General features: G+C 35.5%; 5 protein-coding genes across 7 annotated transcripts; 4 read left to right on the forward strand and 1 right to left on the reverse strand.

The window, feature by feature from the left end:
- The first annotated feature begins 280 nt into the window (after window positions 1–280).
- LOC6568148 (adenylosuccinate synthetase) lies at window positions 281–7,425 on the forward strand. Its single transcript, XM_001994449.2, has 5 exons — window positions 281–590; window positions 3,077–3,179; window positions 5,622–5,901; window positions 5,964–6,324; window positions 6,410–7,425. The coding sequence occupies exons 1-5, from the start codon at window positions 405–407 to the stop codon at window positions 6,836–6,838; spliced, it is 1,359 nt and encodes a 452-aa protein (XP_001994485.1). The 5' UTR covers window positions 281–404; the 3' UTR covers window positions 6,839–7,425.
- A 153-nt stretch (window positions 7,426–7,578) lies between these two features.
- On the forward strand, window positions 7,579–8,813 carry LOC6568569 (40S ribosomal protein S20). The gene is made up of 4 exons (XM_001994448.3): window positions 7,579–7,666; window positions 7,820–7,975; window positions 8,261–8,350; window positions 8,608–8,813. The coding sequence occupies exons 1-4, from the start codon at window positions 7,664–7,666 to the stop codon at window positions 8,719–8,721; spliced, it is 363 nt and encodes a 120-aa protein (XP_001994484.1). The 5' UTR covers window positions 7,579–7,663; the 3' UTR covers window positions 8,722–8,813.
- LOC6568568 (calmodulin-like protein 4) lies at window positions 8,799–10,014 on the reverse strand. The gene is made up of 4 exons (XM_001994447.2): window positions 9,896–10,014; window positions 9,716–9,746; window positions 9,586–9,650; window positions 8,799–9,509 (listed from the first exon to the last, which is right to left on the reverse strand). The coding sequence occupies exons 1-4, from the start codon at window positions 9,896–9,898 to the stop codon at window positions 9,159–9,161; spliced, it is 450 nt and encodes a 149-aa protein (XP_001994483.2). The 5' UTR covers window positions 9,899–10,014; the 3' UTR covers window positions 8,799–9,158.
- Window positions 10,015–10,052: 38 nt separating this feature from the next.
- Window positions 10,053–13,144, forward strand: LOC6568567 (putative cyclin-dependent serine/threonine-protein kinase DDB_G0272797/DDB_G0274007). Of its 3 annotated transcripts, none has more exons than XM_032740579.1 (5): window positions 10,053–10,328; window positions 10,398–10,502; window positions 10,564–10,805; window positions 11,502–11,650; window positions 12,810–13,144. In XM_032740579.1, the coding sequence occupies exons 1-5, from the start codon at window positions 10,224–10,226 to the stop codon at window positions 13,004–13,006; spliced, it is 798 nt and encodes a 265-aa protein (XP_032596470.1). In that variant the 5' UTR covers window positions 10,053–10,223; the 3' UTR covers window positions 13,007–13,144. The 3 variants fall into 3 exon arrangements, with proteins under 3 accessions (XP_032596470.1, XP_032596469.1, XP_001994482.1); XM_032740578.1 differs by having other exon boundaries at window positions 10,078–10,328; window positions 12,807–13,144; XM_001994446.3 differs by lacking the exon at window positions 12,810–13,144 and adding an exon at window positions 11,940–12,715 and having other exon boundaries at window positions 10,113–10,328.
- Window positions 13,145–14,403: 1,259 nt separating this feature from the next.
- LOC6568565 lies at window positions 14,404–16,495 on the forward strand. Its single transcript, XM_001994444.3, has 5 exons — window positions 14,404–14,557; window positions 14,969–15,129; window positions 15,223–15,313; window positions 15,382–15,500; window positions 15,564–16,495. Coding segments are annotated over exons 1-5 (510 nt in total). The 5' UTR covers window positions 14,404–14,555; the 3' UTR covers window positions 15,701–16,495.
- Window positions 16,496–16,500: the final 5 nt, after the last annotated feature.

The raw sequence follows: 16,500 nt of genomic DNA on the forward strand, positions 1-16,500 counted from the left end.
AAAGAAATTTTGTAAAATAACTAAAATTGCTAAATCAACTTCACTGTATTTTATAAAACAGTGACATTTTTTTATCTTATAATAATTATATATTTTCCCTTTAAAAACAAATTATTTTGCGGTCGATTTACAAATAAAATTGTCAGTTATAAAAACTTGAATTCATTTAGTGAACTTCCAAATTTAAAATATTTGTGTACGATTAATCGCTTACAAGCATCGTGTAAGCCTTAACAGTCTGGGCATGCTTGCGAATGTTCTATAGTGGCAACGCCATGCACTGTGACAGCTGCAAATCAAACGATATTATAAAAACAGAACGTGTTCCGTTTTCAAGCGAGATCAACGTCGTGTGCTCGTTTTTTCGTGGTCGTGCGGAGACTTTTCCCTGATAGTGGTACGAAATGTCAACAACAACAATAGCAAGTAACGCTGTTAACGGCAATCACTACGAGCAATTGCATCAAGGACGCACCAAGATGTACAAGTCGAAAGTGGATGTTGTGCTAGGTGCCCAATGGGGCGATGAGGGCAAAGGCAAAGTGGTTGACATGCTCGCATCCGAGGTGGACATTGTCTGCAGGTGTCAGGTAAGCACAAACTAAAAAAAAAAAAAAAAAAAAAAAAAAAAATATATATATATATATATATTGGTATGAAAAAATCAAAGAGGGCAACAGAGATTTGATAACAGCGCGCAGGGCAAAACAAGGCAAGGCAATTATCCTTGTGTCAAGGACACGGCTTGGGCGCTAGGTTCGATGACGCCGAAAAAAAAATCATTGCAGCAGCATCTGAATTTCACAAAAAGATACATTATTTTCATCGGATTTAGCTATTATCGCCTTAACTGGCCGACCGCATGCTTAGCTTTTTCATTTCTATGTGTGTGTGTACTTACATGTATATTTGTATGTAGATGTGGGTGTGTGGTTGTGTTGTGCATGTTGCGGGTGTATGTGTGCGCGCCGTCTTCACTGTGTGTGTGTGTGTAACAGTGCTGTCATTATTGAAACCGAATAAAACAGCTAAATCTTCAAGGAATATTTGGCAGAAACAGTTTAAGAATTATTGACAAATAGCTAAATATGGAGCCATATTTTTTTTAAATTGTAAATTAATACTATTATTTATGGAAAAATAATCAAGATGTAGTATTTTGCGAAAAGCCGCCGAATTTTAAGTGTTTGCCATTAATAGCCAAAATGTCAGCACTGTCGTGCAGATGAGATAGCCTCTTCTGTATGAGTGTGTGTGCGCGCGCTCAGTTAGTCAGTCAGTCAGTCTGCCAACGTCTGCTGCTACTGCCGCAGCACATTCGTCACTCGCTTGGTGTTAGTTGTTTGTTTTCTGTGTGTTTTCCTTTTCTGTTCTCCTACAGCCAGTCTATGTATGCGTGTATTTGTATGTGTATTTGTCTGTATATGTACACACTTGGTCGGGTCGCACACACATGCATATAATACGTACACACTTGCTTGCTCAGGGAAACAGCGGCTGCGTTTACATAATCCCTCCCAAGCATTGTAAATGTCCCGCGCAGTATTTGAAAATACGTCACATATATATGTATACATACATGTATATATGAAAACAATCTATGCATGTATGCGTGTATATACAGTCGTATGCATGTGTGTGTGTATGTAGTTATCTAAGCATTTAACAAACTGTACTCCCAATTTCCTATATACATATATATATATATATACGTATGTATTTAATTTCGCCTTATTTTTGCTAATTTTACGCTTTCAACAGTAGTTAAAAGAATTGCGTGTACCGTTATTTTGTTGACCCTATTCTAGCAACTTGTTGATTGCTGTTGTCTGTTTTGAGTTGTCAAATAGTTCAATGATCGAATAGCTGTTTGTATATATATAAATATATATTAGTATTATAATCAGCCCTTTTTACTCGGTTATCAGTTATCAGGGATTCTTATGTAATTCCTCCCGACAGCAACTGATTTTTTGTATCATCTGACTCATGCAGCAAAAGCCTTCCTCGGTTTTGTTTTTTGTTTTCTCTTTTTTTTCCACATATTGCGCAGCGAAAGTTTCTTGAACACGGGATTTTTATTTTGCAGTTATTTTTGCTATAATCTTATCAACAATGAGCCCTGTACTGCCATTATATACATATGTATATATATGTTATATATGATTAGTTTTTCGTTGAATAGTTCCAGAATATGTTTGCTTAATATTTGGCTGATGTTTTTCTGAACAGTTTTTTTTTTGTTGCACATATAATATATTAGAGAAGATTATTGAATGCCAAAACGAAGCGAAACTTGTACAGTTGCCAAACGAGAAAAAAAACACAAATAACATTTTCGCTTTTCTTTGCCACACTGATACGACTGATACAAAAAAGAAAACATTTCGTTTTTCTCTCTCATATATACATATGTACATATATATGTATATACATATGTATATATATCAATGTATATATATTCGTATATAAAATGTAGTTCGTGTCACTCTCAGCTTGCCAGCTAGATATTTATTTGTTATTTAATACCTGCTGTTCAACAATATTTATTTATTTATCACACGACTTTTAATAAACAAAAACAAACATGCTAATTTTGTATATAAACAGAAAAAGGCTCTCTGTCATGTGTGTACATGTGTGTACATGTGTGTGTGTGTGAAAGATTAAGTTAGTTGAAAATGTTAAACAATATTATATTAATTGAAATTATAAATAATCGATATGGTAATTTATATATGCGTCTTTTTTATGCATTTTCAATGATAAAATTTAACTTTAGAACAAAAATAGCTATTATTTGTATTTATTATAAGTTGTATATGAAGTCCTTTTCCGAACATCGTTCAAATATGAAAAGATTGGATGTTGATTAAATTTAGGGATTACTTACTACAGTAATATAGAATGCTGCATTTAAGTGCTGCATTTTATTTAAGAATTTAGACTCAACGTATACAATTTGTGCAAGGTTTTCATTGGTACATACATAGATACAAACTATTTTTGGCTATTATCTAATTGTCTACATATTTGTATTTTATTATTGTATTTCTAATCTCTTCCATCTGTTTAGGGCGGCAATAACGCTGGACACACGGTCGTTGCAAATGGCACCGAATTCGATTTTCATCTGCTGCCGAGCGGTGTCGTTAATGAGAAATGCATTTCGGTCATCGGTAAGTGTGGATCGGAGATCGGAAATCGAGATCTCAGAACGAATTTGCATCCCTTAAAATATCAAGATTCAAGAAACAAGAGGCTCAAAATTCAAGAGAAAAAGAAAGCAAGCAAATCAAAATGAAATTAAATGAAACAAAATGAATATTTCTCAATGAAAGTTAGTATCATTTTCTTTTTTCCTTTATTTCTATCATTCTCTAATACTTTCTGTTTATCTTTGTTTCTTTTTTTTTTTTTTTTTTTTTAATTTAAACAGCATATATATTCGTCGATATAGTATAGATATATGTATAAACATCAAGTGAAATTGTTTTTATTATTATGTTGTTTTTAGCTCTTTGTTCTAGCGCAAAAGTGAAATTGAGCGTATATAAACGAAACGAAAATATATATATTATATAAATATATATATAGGGTATGTATAGGAATTTTGTTGGCAAAAGACTTAATGCAACATTGACATTGGCTTTTGCGGCCAGTTGATTTTCGTAGTATTTGACTTTGACATCTGCCCGAGAAAAGGTCGTTCATTTTCTATTTTCTATTTGCGCTTTTTTTTATCTAGGTCATTGCAGTCAGACAGCAAAGTCAAAATCCATCAATTAGTGACTTTCGATTCCTGTCTGACGTCAATTTATATATATATATATATATATATAACGTACCTAAATTTTACGGAGGCATCTGCGAATCCAAATGCTGCATATATTATATATTCCATGTCTACCCAACTTTGTCTGTTAAATATTGAAATATTCGAAATTTTGGTGCAATTGTACATTTGCTGGAATCGGTCGGATTACACTATTTTTTTTCATTTTATCGACAATCCGTTTGCCTAAAATCAATAATTATCGATTAGCGTTAGTAATAAAAGCTATAATCTTAAAGATGTTAGATATATCTTTTAAGCGGATATTTTTAAAAGATAAATATAATATAAATAACTTGGAAGTAAATCGAGTAAGACTTATGAATAAGTAATGGGTATCTCCAAGTCGAGCTCTCCTATTTGTTAAGGATGTGTTGTTGCAACAGGCAAGGTCATTTCCAAGCACGCGTTTCTGCAACTTTATTTGCTTTGTTGTGCTTAAAGTTTAATCGATGTGTTCCCCGCTTGGTGCTTCTCAAAACAACAGCGACAACAAAAATAAATAAAAAGGGGCGAAACGATAAAGGAGAGGAGGAAGAGAAAGAGAAAATTACTGTTGCCTGTCATCGGTTGTCACAAGACTAATTTATGAGATAATCGCAATCAACTGTACACAGTATTTGTGTGTATTGGTGAGCTTTGCAATTTAGATGTGAGACACTCAGGGTTAAATAAACAATAGCTCACACACACATACACACACATCTATGCCGATTTATTGTAATGAAGCACTTAACTTATTATTTGCCAGTCAATTAAACTACAAAAAAAAAATAAAACAAGTTTAACTCGACTCGCGTGCTTCATTCAGCAAACAAAAAGAAGAAAAAAATAACAGTCTTAACAAACTAAATCCAACTGAATTATTATTCAGCCATCGATATAGAATATAGACAATTTTTGAATATCATTATTATAGTAGATAAAAAAAAGCTGCAAGGCAAAAAGTTGCGATTCCACGTCAAGATAAGATAAGGTGCCAGCGGTTAATGCACGTGTTTTTATGGTTTCTTATGGCTTGTTATAAAACAGCATTTTAAGCACCACATACGTCTACAACTAGATTAGATAAGATACTGTTCCTAAGACGTTAATGTCATTACTCAGGGTAATTCATTACAGTTGTTTTCTATACTTTTTGTATGCCGTCAACTCCAATAAAAATGGCTAAAGCAAAATATTGTATATATTTATTATCTACATGCAAAAAAAAACTAAGTAATTTTTCTGAAAAACAAAATGAGCGAGATAAAAGCTTGGAATAAAAGTTTTTGTATACAGAACAAGTTTATTTCAATTTATCGATAGCTGCCGGTGAATATCGATATAAATCGGTTTCCGATAGCAATTAATACTGAAATCGTAAAGATTTATCCTTACAATTGATATATAATACAATATAATTAATTAAGATTCAGATCATTTCATGATCAGATTTTGCTAATTAAACTAACAATAAACTCATCATAACCAGATTTGGATAAAACCATCTAGTTCGTAATTTGGGAACAATATTTTATTATTCCAGTAGCGCTAATTTTATTTTACCTTCATTAAAATATAAAATTATTGTTCCTAGATTTTCTTTGGCTTCGTAAACATTTTTTTTTTTAAACGAAATTCAAGATCTCTTAAATATATATGTTACTATAGCCTTTTATAAAACAATAATAATCTATGTTACAATAATAAATATAAAACAAACTGGAAACCGCATAGTATATTAAAAGAAGCCGCAACAATGAAATTATTCATTAATTATGATTGTCTGATTAATTATTTTTAGGCAATGGCGTCGTTATTCATTTACCCTCGCTGTTCGATGAGGTGCTGAAGAATGAGGCTAAGGGCTTGATACATTTGGAGAATCGTTTGATCATCTCGGATCGGGCGCATCTTGTGTTCGATTTCCATCAGCATGTCGATGGCATGCAGGAGGCGGAGAAGGGCGGCAAATCGCTGGGCACCACCAAGAAGGGCATCGGTCCGGCCTACTCCAGCAAAGCCACACGCAATGGCATCCGTGTCGGTGAACTGCTCGGCGAATTTAATCTGTTCAGCGAGAAGTGAGTGTGGAATCGAAATTAACTTTCATATATATCTATATAAATATACATAAATTATTCAGATTCAAATCGATTGTGAACACACATTTGCGATTGTTCCCATCGATCAAGGTGGATATCGATGCGGAGCTGGTGCGCTACAAGGATTATGCGGAAAAGATACGTCCCTATGTCAAGGACACCATCTGCTTTCTGCACACAGCGTTGCGCAATGGCAAAACTATACTGGTGGAGGGTGCCAATGCCGCAATGTTGGACATTGATTTCGGCACGTATCCGTATGTGACGAGCAGCAATTGCAGCATTGGTGGTGTCCTTACCGGACTGGGTCTGCCGCCGCAAACGATTGGCGAGGTCATTGGCGTTGTCAAGGCTTATACGACGCGCGTGGGAGACGGACCCTTCCCCACGGAGCAGTTGAATGTGAGCGACCATTCCTCTTCCTCCTCTACCTTCTTTTGCTCCCTATTTATTTATTTAAATTTAAAATGCACTCAATTGTTTTCAGGAAATTGGTGACTTGCTACAGACGCGTGGCTTCGAGGTGGGCGTGACCACAAAGCGCAAGCGTCGCTGTGGCTGGCTGGACATCCCGTTGCTGCAGTATACATCACTGGTTAATGGCTACACTTGCATTTGCATTACGAAACTGGATATTCTGGATACGCTGGCCGAGATTAAAGTGGGTGTCAGCTATAGGCGTAGCAATGGCGATAAGTTGGATCATTTCCCCGGCACCATTAGCGAGCTGGGCGGCATTGAGGTGGAGTATGCCATACTGCCCGGCTGGCAAACGTCCACGGAGCACGTACGCAACTTTAAGGAGCTGCCCGAGAATGCACAAAGCTATGTTCGGTTTCTGGAGAGCCATCTCAGTGTTCCTGTGCGCTGGGTGGGCGTTGGTAAAGGCCGTGAATCTATAATTAATGTACACTAGTTAGCCATACACACACATAGACACCCACACATACACACACACACAAGCTATATGAATATGCTTTAAGCTCCATTTAATCCATTATTCGAGAGTTGCTCCTGTGTCTATGAACTCTGGACGTTTAACTATGCTAACTACAATAACAAACCACTTACCGGTAAAGTAATATTCCGACTATATTTGTATCGACTACAACAATTTGGACACAAACTTAATTAATTTTTCTTAGCTTATTGCATCTTTAAGTTTTATTTGATATGAACAACAGATATACTATATACTATGATTTTGTTTTGTAACACTGCACAGAGATATGTATATCTACATATATGTTCGTTTGTTGAGACGTACTTAGTATTAAGACCGTCAAGTGCAGTTTTTAAATTTTTATAGACTATTGCATAAAAGTGAAACAGATATTTTCTATTGTACAATAACTAATTAACGTTGATTTAATATTTAAATACAACATTGTGCTTTGACTTGTATAATTTTGAATTGTGTAATCTGTGTGGAATTTTTTGTATTAATTGGTCCTGTCGCAAAATCTGTTGTGAATGCGAAATAAATAAAACAATACACAAAGATCGTCTGTATTTCTATTTTTTTCCTTTTAAAATGTAGCGGGCATGTACGCTTTCGCTGTGAATGACAATCGTTCAATCACATTTTTCTTTCGACCAGATGGCAACGCTGGCTTAAGTTGATGCGCACGACGCTGTGAATGACACTCGTCCCATTTCGTTTTTGACCAGCAAATTAACTGGTTCAGCGCTGCTCAAAATACAAAGATTTGACTATCTCGACCAGATAAATTGCTAAATAATGGTAAATATTCAACAACAAATGCGTATACAGAGCCCACAAGTCGTTGGTTTTGTGTGTTGCACGCATATTTCGCTCTAAAAGCAATGCACGTGTTGGGCGTGTAACATAACCTCAAATTAATAGATTTGTATTTTTTTTTTTAAACTTCCTTAGGCTGCTGCTCCCAAGGACATTGAAAAGCCCCATGCCGGCGATTCTGCATCCGTGCACCGCATTCGCATCACCCTGACCTCCAGGAATGTGCGCTCCTTGGAGAATGTGTGCCGCGACTTGATCAACGGTGCCAAGAACCAAAATCTGCGTGTCAAGGTAAGAAGATGATGATGTTGAAAACTGCTTGCCGCGTGCAAATTTTAATTTTAATTTATTGCTTGCCGCATTTACCTGGAGGCTTCGTGCGCCCGCTTGCCGCTTAGCCTAGTCATTATTAGATGCAAAATTAAAATGCCTGGATTGGACATTATTTGCACACTGAATCCAACAAAAACAGTGTGCAGATTTTATATGATTCATGCAACAAATGCGCAACTTTTAAGTACCTCGAGGGGGAAATAATTGAAATTTATTAAAATTGTTTACTGTTAATGATTTCAGGGCCCTGTGCGCATGCCAACCAAGACCCTACGCATCACCACCCGTAAGACACCTTGCGGTGAGGGTTCCAAGACCTGGGATCGTTTCCAGGTGAGTTTCAAATACAAAAAATTAAAATATTGATTTTCCTGGTGGGCAGATCAGATATCGTGCAAAAGTATTTAAACTTGCTTTTGTACAGTATCTTGGATTTGCCCAGATTAAACGTGTTCTCATAGTCCACTTTGCTGAATCTTCTACACAATTTGGCTCTCCGAATGCGACAACTTTAAATAATCAAATTTAATCCCCTTTTTGTAGATTGAATTCTTGCTAATTCTGTTGTTTAATATGCCCTAATTTTTTAGATGAGAATCCACAAGCGCATCATCGATTTGCATTCGCCATCGGAGATCGTCAAGAAGATCACCTCGATCAACATTGAGCCCGGCGTAGAGGTTGAGGTTACCATTGCCAACTAAAACTAACATCGGCTGAGGAACAGCATCTCCTCTCATTATGCTGACAAGTTTCGCATTTTAATAAAAACAAGAAAAACTTTTCATAAATGTGATATGATATGTGTTTTGTGTACATTTTATTGCGTATATATTTTTTAAATAAGTAGTGGAATGTAAATTGTTTATTGGCAGAGAATTGTTTGTGATTTGCTTAATAATCCTTTCAGAGGGAATTTAAATTATCCATTGATTGAGAAGTTTGCTTTCCAAACAGCCAAAATTTCTTATTGCTAAGGGTTCTTGCTTGAATAACTTTTTTTGTCTACCCAAATTGCTTAATCAAATATGTCATCCGTAAACGATCGGTTTTTTGTGTAAAAAATTGAAATCTAGTTTGATGAATGTCTTTTGTGCAAGGATATATAAGCTATATCTATAACGGTTCTCTCTGCTCTCTCCTAGTAATAGTCTGGCACAGGAGCACAGGCTATTTTCACAAAATCGGCATAGCGAACTGTGCTATTATTGTTCACATTTGCCTCCCGGAAAATGTTGTCCACCTCGCGGACGGATAGGCCCTCGCCCCAGTTTTGCAGCAAGTTGCGCAGCTGTTTGGCCGATATGGTGCCCTTATTCTGTGGATCGGCTGCCTTAAAAGCGGCTATAACTTCATCGGGCAGATTCTCGACAGAGGAATGCTGATGCATAATATCGAGAAAGTCGGCGAAACTCATTTTTCCGTTCTTTTGTTTGAGATATGATACCAACTCCTGAATTGTCGGTGACAAGCCCAAAGAGCGCATAATAACCTATTTGTTTTATTATAATTGTTTAATCATTTTAGGCATATACATTTTTTTTGGTCTGATGATGAGTAATGCTTACCGTTAGTTCGTCCAAATTGTTAATTTGGCCCGAACGGGCGAATAGATAAAAACATTCACGGAATTCTACAGATAAGAAGAACAATAAATTATCAGACTGAAATCATATTTTACGTTTAACAATTAATTACCATCGATATCCTGTTCTTTAAAGTAGCGAGCCTATAAAAAGAATAGAAAGTTGCGATTAGCATACAAAATAAAATTGGAAATGGGGACAAGCATTCATATAGAAAGTAGTTTAAAAAAAATAATAATGAAAATTGGTAACAGGTTCGTTAACTTGTGATTATGTACCACTTTACTCATACCATTTTCAAAAGCTGCCTTTTCGCACTTTAACTAAACAATAGAAAAAATAAACAAAAGTAAATGAATGAGAAAAACTGAAGCAAGTTGTGTGAACTGAGCGTTGCCACCTAGTTGCAAAGACTAGCGATGACAAATTCGATATAAGTCGTTTACCTGTGCAACAGCTGTATGCTGTCAGTGTAACTGGCAAAAAGGTAAAGAAGCAGCATCAATTTGTGTACGTGTGTGTTTTGGATAGTTTAGAGCTACTCTAGCTACGTGGTGATTGTGCACGCCACCATAAGTTTCGAAATCCTCGCAAGAAATCTGAGCTTCCCCCGTTTTGAAATGCATTTGTCAGACTATACAGCAACAGCTGCCTTGTTGCTGCTCGCCCTTGTTGGTTATGCGAGCGCACAGCGAGTGGCGCCCGGCGTAAATCCCCAGCATTATGTGAGTAATTTTTTGCAATATTGTGCAACCAGCTGCGACTCAATCTATGTTTTTCGATATACCAAATAGCAACATGTGCCACAGCAAATGCCACAACACCATCAGCAGCCGCCGCCGCCACAGCAATACCAGCAACAGGGACATGTTGCACCCGGCGTCCCACCGCAACAATATGTAAGTTGATGTCTGAGCATAAAAGGATAATTAACTAATAAATTAAACTCTGCACACTCAGGTGCCACAGCAACAGCAATATCAGCAGCAGGTGCCTGTGCAACAGCAACAACATCACCAGCAACAGCAGCAGCAGCAGCAGCAGATGCATCAACAGCAGATGCCTGTCCAACACCAGCAACCTCCCGTGCAACATAATCAGCCGCAGCAAATGCAGCAGCAGCATCAGCAGCAGGCGGGCGGACATCATCATGGACAGCCGCAGCAGGTTTTGAACACGGGCAACATTCAGCAGGAGCGCGCGTAAGTTTCTTACTCCTTATCAATCAAAAACAAATCAAATCAAATCAAACTCCCTGTCGCAATCAATCAATGTGGACTTAAGTCTGTATCTTATCAAATGTTTACTGACAACTGCCTCACTTATTTCGCACATATTTATATATGAACTAATGATAAGGGCACATCGTATATATTAAAATTCACACTTGTGGGCAAATAATAATTAATATGAATGCGCATTTGGGCAGTTTTTGGATTGAAATGTTATTAAATTGTCAATTTCTAGTTGGGCTATCATTTTTGTTAAGCAAATAATAGCTTTAAAAATAGATACATTTCTAACTAAACAGCAGGTATAAAATAGTAATCATTATTTGTTGTTAAAGTATGACAATTTTTAAAGTGTAAGTGTAATAGTAAGAAGACAATATGGCTTTAGCTCAAATATGTATACAGCAATATTGTTAGAAGCATTTGTTGTTTGCATAAGAATTGCTCATTGAAAATTGGCATTGTTAAATAGATATTCGTTATCCAGTTGTCAAGGGGATTTAAAAGTTAAATAATATCGTTGATAACTCATACGTGTGTCTACTGCATAATTTTATAAATGTGTTCAATCCGAGAAACTGAATGTTTTCCCCTATTTACATTTGTCTCATGTCATACTACAATCACAACTTTTCTATTTACAATTTTCATGTGGTCTTCCTGCAGTCACATCCAGGAGCACATGCAGGTGCCCATCGATACGAGCAAAATGTCCGAGGCTGAGCTGCAGTTCCACTATTTTAAAATGCACGATTCGGATAACAACAACAAGCTAGATGGCTGTGAACTGATCAAATCTCTTATCCACTGGCACGGTAAGCATTATTATTATTATTGCTATTATTATATTTTTTTTTTTTTGTTTTTCTGTTTGTAGTTTTGCTTAAATTTATTAAATGTTTGATACATTGGTTTTGTTTTGTTGTTAACCTCATGTCTGTTTTGTTTACCTTTATTTGCATACTCGTAACCAATAAACACTGCTTGCTGACACTTCTTCTGGTTGTGGTTGTGGTCATATGCTCAACATCATCTCAAAATCCATCTTGCATGTGACTTTTAATAACTCATATACGACGACTACAATGACAACAACATATGCAGAGCAAGGCAGCAAAGAGCAGCCGAATGGCGAGAAGCCGCATGTGGAGGAGAAAGTATTTTCGGACGAGGAGCTTGTTGCGCTCATCGATCCCATACTCCAAATGGATGATACATCGCGCGATGGCTTTATCGACTATCCGGAGTTCATAAAGGCGCAGCAGAAGGCTGCCGAGAAGCATCAGCAGCAAACACAACAACAAGGCCAACAGAAGCAGGAGCAGCAGCCAGCTCATTAATTTATACTTTCCATCAATCAATCAATCAAGCATATTTCTCTCTTTCTCCCTCTTTCTGCCACTTACACATCTTTAATTTAGGCGCTAGCGAATTCCAGCTCAAATTGTAATATACATATATATTCTGAATTTCCAATTCAATATGCTGCAAGCATTCCAAACGACCAAAACTATTTGAACAAATTGTAAAACTTCTCGAAAAAAAATTCCTACATATTTCGAATAGCACAAAGAAATCTCTTATTAAGGGCAATGTTTTTTGTTCTTTTTTGTTTTCTCCCCTTCTCATAATTTTAGTTATTTGTTCGATATGAAGTTATTTTTAAGCGTCAACTAAAAGCAGCAAAAACTAAACAAAAAGACAAAAAGCAAATACACAAAAAACAGACTGATTGTGTTAATGTTTGTTTTGTACAAAAATGAAAAAAAAAACGTTGAAAAAAATCTGGAACAATTAGAAATTGAAAACTACTTTAAATAGACGCATGCAATTCTTTGTAAGTAATGTGTTTTTAGCGAATAAAAACCACACTAACTAATCTAGTCTCTTGAAATGGTGGAATTGGCAATTAAATATTAGTTAAACATTTTAAATTTATATTCAAAATTCTAATCGATTTTCTAATTCTAGCAGTAGATCCAAAAAATCCTGAAGCTGAAGGCACTACCGAGCATCCTGATGACGTGGAACATAAAACGGGCACTGTTTATACCGATAAAGCGTTGGCGGAGACCATTGATTATGTACTCAAAACGATGGATTTGAATAACGATGGCTTTGTGGATTATGCCGAATATCGAAAGACCGAAGCGAATGTCGGTAAAGATTAGACTTGCAATATGGGAGACAGTTAGACATAGGCTTGGAACTGAACTAAATGAGATATTTTTGTTTGATGCTTGCTTGCATCTGTTAAACCTATTATTTTTTATACTTTTTCATAATAAAATTAAATACGAAGGCCAAAATTTATTGTAATTTTATTATTGACGAGACTCAAGTGTCAACGCTAGCATTTGGACAAATGACATCCAAAGCGTCTAGATAGCTTTTGTAATTATGAAGGATCTTCTAATGGAGGCCAATTCATTATGACACTGATCTTTACGGTACCATCACACTCTGTTCATTAAAAATATACAAGAATAAAGACGAAAGACAGCTAAAATTCATAAAAAGAAGATCCTTCAAGAAATCATGTGGCTTTTCCTGTTTATGCAAACATTTAAGATTTCTGAAATTGTCCATGTGTGGGATGATCCTCTTAACATTAAATGCCATTTGATATCGCATTTAACGGAGCAAGTCCTTTAAATTATTGAAGAGATTTGACCGAGCTTCAGTTATTTTTTCCAAGTCATTACTCCAGCTCTCAACGCATCCTAAAAGTATGCTTTAAAATTTGAATTGCATTGAAATTACTTTACAATGTTCTTAACCTATGCTTCGTCATTGATTTGTTCCCTTCTTAGTCCTTATGCGTGAATAAAAACTACATTTACTAATAATATGAAGAATCTTTTTACGAAACAATTTTTTGTACCCCAAATATATGCATTAGAATTTTAAATTTTCTAAAACAGGTTTTCATCGTCGATTTGTTCCATTTAAGGCATTTAGAATCTTTTGCATGCATAAAATTTGATTCATCCCGGAAGTATGCAGTGTATTGTAATAAACTGCTATATATGCTGTAAACATGTGTATTAAAAAATATAACAGAACTTTTTTTTTACAATAGATTTAATATTGTTTTTTATTTCTACCTGAAAATATGCTCCATCTTTTTGCAAGGAACCAATTTGACTCTGCCCTAAATTATGCAGTGATTTTGTACGTCTACTTAAAACATAAAGGAAAATCTTTTTATTTGTATTTATTTTTATAATCAAAGTATTCGACTCAGCTCGAAAGTATACTGTTATTTTGTATTTTCAGTAAAACACATGATTTTACGATTTTAAGTAAATGACTTACAACATTTATTTTCATACACTTGTAAATATAGAATTTTGTAAAATAATTTAAACTATAAATTTTGATTGCAATAAATAAAACATATTTTTTTATGCATAGACGCCTTACAGTTACTGTCAACCCCCTCTTACGGTACATTCCATGAAACAGCCGGCCGGCCAGTGGCGTGAAAGCTTTCATACCGCATAAAAGCTTTTTTCCGTCGTCGTCTGGCATTTAATCGGCGTCGAAGCGTCGCCGCGAACAGTAGCACAAAAGCAAGCAAAGCGCGAAATCACGCAAAAATGTGTTGATAAAAAGAATGGAAAGCCAAAATATAAATAAAAACTAATGCAAAAGTGAATCTAAATTATTGTATATAAAGCTTGTGCTGTGTTCAAAACAAACTAAATATCTTTCGCAATGTAAGAATTATTAATAAGCAACGAGTGCAGCATGAAAATAAAGCGAAAAATTTGACAATTTGACTCGATTTGCATGCCACAAATTCCGTTGCTCTGGGTGACATTGTTGACCGAAAATAAATAGCCTCAAAGGGGCGCCCGGCCGGATCCGAGTGGCCCACAGCACGTGTTCGCGTGCCATCAAATTAATTGGGCCCCCCCAACAGTGTTGTTGCATAAATGATAAATGTGTGTCAGCTGGGGTGCGGTATCGATTTTGCCCAAGCAAACCAAGCAAACTGAGTGTGGGTGGCTGGTTTGGTACCTCTGCTTCGCGATTTATAGATAAGCCGGCCGGCATTTTTTTTTTTTTTTTGTACCTCATGCAATTATTCTGTCATTTATTTCCACTCCGTGTTTCTTTCCAAGCAGGGCTGCAATGCAGTCGGGCAGTCGACCCCGCGAGCGTCTCCTCTATGCCTTCCGTGGTTGGATTGCGTTTGTGGCATTCATGGATCTGGGCACTGCCTTTCGCAGCTATATCGAACGAAGGAGTTTTCTGGGTGACCACAGCGATACCCAGTTCATTGAGGGTGATTCTAATATAGATAAAAATATTTATTTTTAATTTGCATTATACAGATGAAATGATTAACGTTTGCTATGTATAATAAACGTTCCTTTAGGTGACTACACCATATCCCGTATTATTGGAATGTACTGCCTGCTGAAGGCCATCGCTCTCGTGCATTGTACTCTATATATACACTACAGACCGTAAGTAAATAGACAATATGTAATGTAATTGTTAAATTACTATCCATTTATTTATTTTATATTTTTAGCGTTGTCAGCATGGGTGGTTGTTCCTTGGCCCTAACCATGATCTTCTATGCCACTGAAGCACTCTATTTTCGTTCGAGTACTTTGAACTTTTACGTAATCTTCCCATGCGTCTTGAACAGTGAGTATTATGTGCATTATAAGATGAAACATGTTTTAATAAAAAACACAATTGAATTTACAGCAATTACTCTACTAGGCTTGATTTATATACCGAAAAGACTACGTCTGTGGGAGCCCAATATGGATATTGATGATGAAAACTCGCAATTGTTAAAGCAAATGACTGGCTATAAAAGACGTCGAGCGAAAAAGCAATAATTTCTCATTTAATTTACCAAATCATAAAAAAGGAAACAACGAATTAAAATTTTCAATTTGGAAAAGTTTAAGTTGGAATAGAAAGAGCGACATATAAATCAGTTGTTAAGAGGCATATTATTGTACCCATTATGGACTGCATCGATGTGATCACATCAAAGAATCCTTAAACATTATACATACATACATATATAGCAATATTAACCAATGCCAAATTAGTGATTTTCTATAAATTTAAGAACAAATGAGCCAACAGCTCTGCCTGCATACATACATACGTCAATTTCTGACATAATCACTTAATGAACATTTTGTACTTCCTTTTTAGACACCATATATATATATATAAATTAATTAATAACATTGTAGAGTTTATTACACATTTTTATAATTAAAAATTAATGATTAAAAATTATAGGTAATGCCATTGTAATCCATCGTAAAAATATGTTAACAAGTTAAAGTTAAGCAAAATTAAGTAATTGACTCAAAAAAAAGAAAGAAAATGGCTTTAAATTTACAACCACGACGTTTATGTAATCAATTATTTATAGCATTATACATGGAATTTTTCCATTAAACTCACGAGTAGTTAATTGCAATATTTGCACCTAATATATACATTTATATTTATACATATATCTATCCAACGATCATATACATATTTAGATGCTTTGTATCAAACCAAAACACGATTATTTATTAAAAACAAAAAACAATAATAGACTTAGCAAACTACATGGCTAATAATTATATATTCAATAAAAATGCCGAGTTACTAACAGTTGAATCTTATTATT

The sequence above is a fragment of the Drosophila grimshawi genome, unplaced genomic scaffold (genome assembly GCF_018153295.1).
Source record: "Drosophila grimshawi isolate 15287-2541.00 unplaced genomic scaffold, ASM1815329v1 contig_311, whole genome shotgun sequence".
Taxonomy (NCBI): domain Eukaryota; kingdom Metazoa; phylum Arthropoda; class Insecta; order Diptera; family Drosophilidae; genus Drosophila; species Drosophila grimshawi.

Excerpts from the sequence above, each read along its gene's own strand:
- LOC6568148 (XM_001994449.2), top strand. The coding sequence starts at position 405 with ATGTCAACAACAACAATAGCAAGTAACGCTGTTAACGGCAATCACTAC. Across the intron at positions 5,902-5,963 it reads TTTAATCTGTTCAGCGAGAA|ATTCAAATCGATTGTGAACA; the intron begins GTGAGTGTGGAA and ends TAAATTATTCAG. Across the intron at positions 6,325-6,409 it reads TCCCCACGGAGCAGTTGAAT|GAAATTGGTGACTTGCTACA; the intron begins GTGAGCGACCAT and ends AATTGTTTTCAG.
- LOC6568569 (XM_001994448.3), top strand. Across the intron at positions 7,976-8,260 it reads ACCAAAATCTGCGTGTCAAG|GGCCCTGTGCGCATGCCAAC; the intron begins GTAAGAAGATGA and ends TAATGATTTCAG. Across the intron at positions 8,351-8,607 it reads AGACCTGGGATCGTTTCCAG|ATGAGAATCCACAAGCGCAT; the intron begins GTGAGTTTCAAA and ends CTAATTTTTTAG.
- LOC6568568 (XM_001994447.2), bottom strand. Across the intron at positions 9,651-9,715 it reads TAAAGAACAGGATATCGATG|AATTCCGTGAATGTTTTTAT; the intron begins GTAATTAATTGT and ends TCTTATCTGTAG. Across the intron at positions 9,510-9,585 it reads ACAATTTGGACGAACTAACG|GTTATTATGCGCTCTTTGGG; the intron begins GTAAGCATTACT and ends TAAAACAAATAG.
- LOC6568567 (XM_001994446.3), top strand. The coding sequence starts at position 10,224 with ATGCATTTGTCAGACTATACAGCAACAGCTGCCTTGTTGCTGCTCGCC. Across the intron at positions 10,329-10,397 it reads GCGTAAATCCCCAGCATTAT|CAACATGTGCCACAGCAAAT; the intron begins GTGAGTAATTTT and ends TATACCAAATAG. Across the intron at positions 11,651-11,939 it reads ATCTCTTATCCACTGGCACG|AGCAAGGCAGCAAAGAGCAG; the intron begins GTAAGCATTATT and ends CAACATATGCAG.
- LOC6568565 (XM_001994444.3), top strand. Across the intron at positions 15,130-15,222 it reads CGATACCCAGTTCATTGAGG|GTGACTACACCATATCCCGT; the intron begins GTGATTCTAATA and ends ACGTTCCTTTAG. Across the intron at positions 15,314-15,381 it reads CTATATATACACTACAGACC|CGTTGTCAGCATGGGTGGTT; the intron begins GTAAGTAAATAG and ends TTATATTTTTAG.